The sequence below is a fragment of the Dryas octopetala genome, chromosome 2 (assembly GCF_963921425.1).
Source record: "Dryas octopetala chromosome 2, drDryOcto1.1, whole genome shotgun sequence".
NCBI lineage: Eukaryota > Viridiplantae > Streptophyta > Magnoliopsida > Rosales > Rosaceae > Dryas > Dryas octopetala.
Window position 1 is genome coordinate 18,021,687 of NC_141367.1, and position 9,303 is coordinate 18,030,989.

Genomic DNA, 9,303 nt, shown 5'->3' on the forward strand with positions numbered 1-9,303 from the left:
CAGGGGACATTCAACAAAATTGGTGCACTGAATATGATGATAGTATTTAATGGCCAAGCGCCAAATTAGCTACTCTAATTCGGAAACCCTCCATCGAAAGGATTCAAAGCATATGAAATTACATTGTTTGATAGGGGGTAACCAAACATAATTGAGATGTTTGGTGGATGGCAACAAAACATATGACTTATATTCGATATCCATTCACCAAAATAGTTTTCACCATTCAATTGACTCCTCCCGAAAATTGGTATCGTGTTCGATACGGGTCCGCCAAGCGAAACACGAACCAATATACTAGCTAGTTGCCCAGATGCACAAAAAAATTCAAAAAATTTGAAAAAAATAAAAAAATAAAAATAAAAAAACTCCCTCATTTGGAGGATCCTTAGGAATGATTATCCTCCATTCGTTAAAAACCACTTTTTTGGATCAAATAGACCCAAGATATTGATAGGGTTTAGAATTGGGATTGGGATTGTGATAGGGATTGGGAGTGATGAAGAGTTGGGTTTAGATTGCTGGCAGCTAGTATACGGTATAGAGAGTAAATTGAATTTTTTTTTTTTTTTAAGCATCATGTGTACTTAATTAATAGTCAATTCATATTGGGGTATAAGAATTAATTTATGTTAAAAAGTGTTGTAGGCAGGTTAAGGAGAGCAAATTGTTGGGTATGAATGAAATTTCCCTTTATATAAAAGGAGAACTAGTACTTCAAGGTTCGCTTAACTTTAAATTCCAAAATATCCTTACTTAAACAAATATGTTAAAAGAACTATGTATGATCTATCACAAGGCCGGGGATAAAGTAGTAAAACACAATTACTAAACAAAACAAAAAAACTAATGCATAACCAACTAATATTTAATTAAGCATACACATAAGCATAAAGCTGTTGTTCGAATAATATACATATATTTGCATTCTTTAAAAATGTGAACTTTTCTCTTATAAGCATACATACCATGTAAGGTATGAGTCATTAAATTAAAAAAAATGAGTGTGTTTGGCAATCTAATGACTCAAACCTCATATGCTTACATTAATAGGGCTGAGAATGGGTCTGGTTAATTAGGCCCATATTGGCCAAACAATTAACCTACCCGACCAACCAAGTTTGGCTATTTTCTACAACCGACAACCAACCCGATTATTGTGGGTCGGTTGCGAGTCGAGCAACTGATAAAGTCGGTATAAGTCGGGTCGGTAATGGTTTCAACCGACCTTCTGCCTGCTTGATTTCCATGCTTTGAGAGCATTCTGAACAAAAAACAAAGCCTTAACTCTCAAGTCTCAACATAAACACCTACATGCTTTATGATTATGAAAGAAAGATGATTTGAGCATAAAATTAAAATCACAGTAAAATAATAAATCTCACCAATCAAAACAAATACCAGATTGTTTTCCTCATCTACCATCTCTTGAATTTTTTGGAAAAGCTTTGCAACGTAAAATTGAGAAATTTTTTAATAAAAACAGTAAACCACATGTACCAAATTAGGGCAGAGAGAGGCTAAGAGAAGATGTGAGTCTCGAGAGGCTGATAGAATGATAGTGAGATCTAGAGAGAGAGGCAGAGTGAATTAGGGCTGGGCTTCCTAAACACACACACACAATCCAAGCTTCCTAAAGTTTGCTGTTGGGTCGGTTATCGGGTAACTGACTTTGGCCTTTTTCACAACCACCAACGTACCTACCGACCCACCTATACCGATTTGGGTGTGAACAACCGACCCGACCTTTATGGGTTGGTTGTTGGTTGCATATCGACCTTAGAAATGGGTTGGTAATGTCGGTTGTCGGGTAAAAGCCGACCCATTCCCACCCCTACTTACATATATATGCTTATATCAACTTATGCTCATAAGAGAAAATATATATGTTATTAATGCATTAGAAATAGTAATTATAAAGAGAGACATTTGCTTTGATGCTTAATATCTTTTGAAAAATGGTGGGTTTATTTGTACCCATCCTATTACTCGATTAGTATCCTCACTTAGAAAAATTTGTCAAAATGTGAATTTTTACCCTTCTGATCGATTTTAAGAGTTGAGGGAGAAGACAGAGAGACCAACGCACCAGCTAGCTGCTCCAACTTTGGTTTTTCTTTTACTATTATTCTTAGTTTTTCTCAGTAGCTAGAGGAAGATTAAATAGAGAGGATCAATATTTTAGAGAAAATCACATAAATATTTTTGTTGTCTTTTGTGTACGTTATTTGATTTCACATACTTTATTTATTTGATTTCAAGTTCAGAGAAAAGCACGTATATATGTGTTGTATTTTGTGTGATTTGATTTTATTTATTTTATCTATTTTCTTCTTATTAATTGTACGTACTAACCAAATTACTACAAGAATCCCAACATAATGCTAAAAGACTACATAACTAGTAACAAGTTTCCTTGAATATAAACCAAAGAAGATAAAACAATTGAAATAAATATACAGGCCATAGTAAATCTTGTTGAAACATGTTCACTCTAAAATATTAAAAAGTAAAAATAAAATAAAAATAAAACAACAAAGATATGAATTAAGCATTGGTATCTGATCACTAAATGGGACTGGCATAAAGCATCCAAGACCTTATCCTTCTCCTCATCAGACTCTCTTAGAGCTTTGAATATCTGCTCTGCATGCACTCTCTTTTGCACCTCTTCCCCAGCAAACCTCTGGGCTGCTTCAGCTGCCAAAATTGCTGCCTTAGACTTTGCTTTTTCCTCCTCCACAGCTGCTTCTAATTCCAGTTGTGTCTCTTTTAGTCTTTGCTCTTCTTTCACTTTCCAGTCTTGGAGCTCATCAATAGCCTATATCGAAAATTATTGAAAAATTATCGTAAATAACAAATAATACAATAGGATTCAAGAATTAGGATACAATTACAATAGGATTCAAGAATTAGGATACAATTATGCACCAGGTATACATAATTATATCAGTGATATATTATTTTAACTTAACATAAATCAATAATTAAAACAGAATAGAGGCAAGAGTTCAAATTAATTAAGTTGAAACATACATATTGTTCAGAAAAAAAAAAAAAAAAAAAAAACCATATAAGTAAAAAAGATCAATGCAATTGATATTCTTACTCTTCATAAACTCCCCGCGCAAGTACTCCTTATTTGAGTGCAAATATTAATTTAGAAGTGCATTGGATAAATTAAGAGTGTGCATATATAGCAGTTTCTACATAACTAAAGAAGCGAAGGTACGTACCAATAAAATTTCTAATTGCTAGGATCCTAACTAAATAAAATTATTTATACTACATTTACAGATAATATTGTGACTCTCAAATAATGTTAGGCTCACCTAGTAATGGATCCAGGAATTTTATCTCGGAGGGTCATAGTGTAAAACCTATATAACTTTTTTTTATGAAAATAACACTAAAAAATTAAATAATAGTAGTTTCATTCATAATTCATGAAAAAAAACAATACAAACTACAATTGTTCACGATGAGTTTTCATATTATAAAAATGTGCGCATTATAGCTTCATTAACAACAAAATTAAAAACACATTATATATAATATATGCAACCAATAAACAAAATAAAAACCATATAAATTAATCAATTGCATTCACAAAATAATCAATTAAAAATTCAATTAATAACCATTTATGCATATATATCAATCAAAGATTCAATTCCATATATATATAAAAAAAATAATCAAAAAATCAAAAAATGTTGTGCACACAGCATATGGGCCATATAAGCATTTATAGTTATGGATGAAAATATCATAAGAGATTACCAAAATACCATAATCACATTGAAGACCTATTATTACAATCTCCGGAAAACACTATATTATATTGTCTATTTCAGACAATTTGTCTTATCATTGTAGAACAGGAAAAAATTAAAAGAAGTACATAGTATGTCATATGAATAAGAAAATGAACTTTGTACAGCCATTTTCTCCATAAAAATCAACCCATCATATTTCCTAAAAAAAACTTCACGCCATCATATGAAGGAAAGGTATATATAGTTCAATATGAAAGACTAAAAAATAAAAAAATAAAAAGACTAAGGGCCAGTTTTGTATTGCTGTGAGGAAAAACAGTTGTGAAATAAAACAACTGTGAAGTAAAGTCAGCTGTAAAGTAAAGCAGTTGAGTGTTTGGTAAACTATGTTTTCAAAAATGTTGTGAGTGTAAAAACAGTATCAAAGTGTTTGGTAAGTGTTAATATAAAAGTGTTGTGACTGTGTATAATTACTAAAATGGATCGACATGATGCTGAAAGTGTCTTTCACTTATTTGTTTGGTTAAAATAAAATGTTTTGTTACTTGTTTTTGAAATTTTTGGCTACAAATTTTTATTAGCATTAATTTTTCTAAGAACAACATTATTAAATAAGTATGTCTATTATTTTTTAGGTATATTATAATTTTAATCGTACAAATAAAATATCATAATTAATTATCACAACATAAAATATAACTAACAATGAACATATTTTTTAATTTAAAATAAACAAATAAAAATTATAGAAATCAATGAGGGTACGTATTATGGGTAAAATAAAATATTCATTATTGCTGTGATTCATTGCAGCTTTCAAAAGCACCTAGAAACCTGCTTTCTATTTTTTCTATGGGGAGTTGAGAATTGTAAGGAAAACCAGTTTTTAATTTTTTCACCAAACACCAAAACTGCTATAGGTGATTGATAATTGTCATCCACAGCAGTTTTTGGGTCGTCCACCGCAATCTCAAATAGGGCGTAAAAGAGGTAAAAATTAAACCTCAGTGGTGGGTGGCGAATATGAAAGAGTGAGAGAGAATATGGTGGTGGGTGCTATAAATGACTGTTGTCGTTACTCAGAGTTGTGGTGGGAGTCTGGGAGAGAATATGAAAGAGTTGAATTGGTGGGCTGCTGTTAATTTGTTTCTTTAAAAACCTCTCGGGATTCTTCTGGTCGTTCCGGGGGGTCAAAGCCATGGACTTGACAAAGTTTTTCCGACGGGCGGGTGGTCAGGCGACCACCTGTGTCCCCCTATGGATCCGCCCTGGGCCCACCTATGCAAGTGAGTTCTACTTATGTAAGTTATGTGAATATGTGATCACAATCATTAGCATTAGTAAATCTTTTTGGATGGTAAAAGCAAAACTTTGAATTGTAGCCCTAACTAATTAGCTATAGGAATTAGATTGTGGCAAGGTTCAACTAAGACCTTCTGTTTTTCTGTCACTGCTTCTTTCCAGGCTGCATGGTACATCTCCATTGTTTGCTTCAGCTCCATTCTAAGCCTTTTTATCTCATCTTTCAGATCTTCCTGCACTTCACACCAATTCACATGCTTGCCCAGTTTAATTAAATCCACACTTGAATGATTTTTTAAAAAACTTTTTAGTACGTTGTCAACTTTTCATATCCTTTTCAAATGACTTATTATTACATTTCTTTCTGTGGCAAGAATGAAGTTCCTGAGACCTCATCATATACTCTGTTGCATGAACCAGATAAATCCATTAATATTTTAATGTCGAGCAATGATGTTTGATATCTTATGTTATCTGACTATAATCAAACTCATATTATATCAACGGTCTTGATTCACAGTATGACAGTACAACGTACTTACCAAAACTTAAATTTTTAAAATCTTACGTATGAGATTCTGCTCCATTGTTGAAGTTAGGGCCCCTCTCGGCTGCTGAGAACGAGATGGCTGGTCGACGAGTGGCAGAGTGCATTCTGTAGACTTTTCCTCTGCCAACACTGTATACACTGCAGAAATCCGGCGCCCGATTTATCACACTGTTTGGGATATCAGTTGGCTCCAACCTGACCCAAAAAAGAGTATGCCCGGCCAGAGACTTTTTCATGTTAGATAATTAATTACTAAATTTCAAAAAATTGAGCTATTAATGAATCAATATTATATATCAAGCTAGTGATCGAACAGTGGTTCAAATGAAATTATTTATAATTGCATGACACATACACAATCTTATATGTTAAGAAAGTACGTAATTGGTAATGGTAACTATAGTCTATGACTCTATATACCTTAGAAGCCCAATCCGGGATGGAACACCAAGAACTAGATCTTCAATGCCAAAGCGGGAGATGTATTCAATTAATGCATTGGCCACATCTTGACCCTCCAGTACAGCAATCTCATATTGTACCTGGTGCACAAATAATCAACTACAACTACTTATTTATAAGTTTCCATATTTAATTACTTCTTATATTTTTCATATATATATATATTTATAGATCATCCTTGCAAAAAATTAGCCAAATCGGAAATCATTTGCCTATCTAACTTTGATAAAACAAATGGACGGTTTTATCGAAAATATTTGGTTCGTCCATTTATTTGATCAAAGTTAGATAGGCAAATGATTTCCGATTTGGCTAATTTTTTACAAGGATGATCTATCTACGGAGATGTAAAAATTGAACGGTTCGGATCGACACAAAACGATTCGTGTGGGCCCCAACAGGGTATACCTCAACATAAATAAGTTGAGGTATACCTCAACAGAAGGAGCCTGTATATATATATACATACATATATACGTATGTATCGAAGTTCAAAAACCCGCTTTTCTGCGCATGCAATAATCACGAAAAGGAAGTAATATCTCCTTGGCTTCTGTCTGAGCTTGGCTATCATCCGGTGTGTTGTGCCCTACGCTAACCAGAAAGTAAAATGTGTGTGAAATTTGCATGTCAGAGGAAAATATCTTGACTATGAATCACGATCACACAATCCAGATATTCATATATATATGATTCCAGCAGTAAATATTTAAAGTAAAGCTAGATCTATATCAAATCTCTAATAGAACTTTTTGCTGCATTTTTTGTATCACTGCATCTCTATTAATAGTGGTGAAACTCACATATACTATAGATAAAGTGGTACATTTAGCATTACTCATACAAGTGGCCGGATTTCACTTTATCTTATTCAAGATTCAAGATACAGCTTTATAATTAATTAGGTAACATAACATGTCAGATTTTATGACTTACACATACGACACTACAAGAAAAACATATTTGGGCGACCAAACTTTGGGCGACGAACATATATTCGTCGCCCAAAGAAATTTAGGGCGACGAACAAGAAAATTTGTCGCTCAAAGTTATAAAGGTTTGGGCGACGAACATGTTCGTCGCCCAAAGAAGGTTTAGGCGACGAATCACACGTTCATCGCCCAAAGTTACTTTGGGCGACGAACAAATTTCGTCGCCTAAACATTAACAACAAACAATTAATTGAGAAATCCATTGGGCGAGGAATATACATGTTCGTCGCCCAAAGATAATTTGGGCGACGAACATATATATTCCTCGCCCAAACTTACTTTGGGTGACAAAATATTTCGTCGCCCAAACTCATTTTGGGCGAGGAATATTATGTTCGTCGCCCAAAGACACTTTAGGTGACGAAATTATGTTCGTCGCCCAATATGAGTTTGGGCGACGAAATATGTTCGTCGCCCAAAGGATCATCCTGTTTTGTAATAATGGTTTGGGCGAGGAACCTCACAATTCGTCGCCCAAAGACACTTTGGGTGACGAAATTATATTCGTCGCCCAATATGAGTTTGAGCGACGAAATATGTTCGTCGCCCAAAAAATCATCCTGTTTTGTAATAATGGTTTGGGCGAGGAACCTCACAATTCGTCGCCCAAAGTTTGTTTGGGCGACGAAATTTGTAGTTCCTCGCCCAAAGTAAGAATATTTTTTTGTTTACAATTTTATATATGTAATAGCATACTATACGATTATATTTCCAAAGATCATAACCATTCATTTTTTAATTCCCCACTTAAGGATCATCCATGCAAAAAATTAGCTCAATCGGAGATGTAGAAGTTAGGTAACGGTGGTTGAACTTATGAACGATTGTAAATTTTGTAATACGAATCGAAGTATGAGATGAATTCCGATTTAGCCGATTTTTTGCAGAGATGATCTTCCAGTATAAACGAATAGAATGAACGGTTCCGATCGTTGAAATCACATTGTAGTCTTCACAAATTGTTGAATCACCAAAATTTCTACCCAAAAGTTAATATAATTATACTCTTCAAGTGTATTTGTATGTAGAAGATCACTTTTATATTGTGTTTTTAACGATCCGAACCGATCATTCCTTAGTGCCTCACTTAAGGATCATCCATGCAAAAAATTAACTCAATCGGAGATGTAGAAGTTAGGTAACGGTGGTTGAACTTATGAACGATTGTAAATTTTGTAATACGAATCGAAGTATGAGATGAATTCCGATTTAGCCGATTTTTTGCAGGGATGATCTTCCAGTATAAACGAATAGAATGAACGGTTCCGATCGTTGAAATCACATTGTAGTCTTCACAAATTGTTGAATCACCAAAATTTCTACCCAAAAGTTAATATAATTATACTCTTCAAGTGTATTTGTATGTAGAAGATCACTTTTGTATTGTGTTTTTAACGATCCGAACCGATCATTCCTTAGTGCCTCACTTAAGGATCATCCATGCAAAAAATTAGCTCAATCGGAGATGTAAAAGTTAGGTAACGGTGGTTGAACTTATGAACGATTGTAAATTTTGTAATACGAATCGAAGTATGAGATGAATTCCGATTTAGCCGATTTTTTGCAGGGATGATCTTCCAGTATAAATGAATAGAATGAACGGTTCCGATCGTTGAAATCACATTGTAGTCTTCACAAATTGTTGAATCACCAAAATTTCTACCCAAAAGTTAATATAATTATACTCTTCAAGTGTATTTGTATATAGAAGATCACTTTTGTATTATGTTTTTAACGATCCGAACCGATCATTCCTTAGTGCCTCACTCAAAGATCATCCATGCAAAAAATTAACTCAATTGGAGATGTAGAAGTTAGGTTTAGCATTTAGGATGTATGAACGATCTTGATTCTTATAATAATAATCGAACGGGTAGATGAACTCCGATTGAGCCGATTTTTTCCAGGGTTGATCTTTGAGTATGAACATATATGAAGAATGGCTCTGATTGTGATAATCACGTTGTGGTCTTCACAATTATTGAAGCTACAAGGTTTTAACGAAAGAGTTGATATAATTTTATTCTTCAAATGCAAAAACCACTGATTTATATGTAGAACCTTATATGTCGATTGTATTTTTAACGATCTGAACCGTTCATTTATTAGTTTGTCACTCAAAGATCATTCCTCTAAAATATTAGGTCAATTGGAGATCTAGAAGTTTGGTATTTGAGCTCGAACGTATGAACGATCATGGTTCATAAAAAATTCAACT

General features: G+C 33.6%; 1 protein-coding gene across 1 annotated transcript in view; it reads right to left on the bottom strand.

Moving 5' to 3' along the window:
* Positions 1-2,494: 2,494 nt before the first annotated feature.
* The window catches only part of LOC147293648 (uncharacterized), an 8,829-nt gene continuing 2,020 nt past the window's right edge, over positions 2,495-9,303 (bottom strand). The window contains exons 2-6 of the mRNA XM_086231101.1: positions 6,052-6,173; positions 5,650-5,826; positions 5,473-5,485; positions 5,213-5,314; positions 2,495-2,821 (exon numbers count right to left, since the gene is read on the bottom strand). Coding sequence (XP_086087227.1) covers positions 2,495-2,821; positions 5,213-5,314; positions 5,473-5,485; positions 5,650-5,826; positions 6,052-6,173 — 741 coding nt within the window. The remainder of the gene's footprint in view (positions 2,822-5,212; positions 5,315-5,472; positions 5,486-5,649; positions 5,827-6,051; positions 6,174-9,303) is intronic.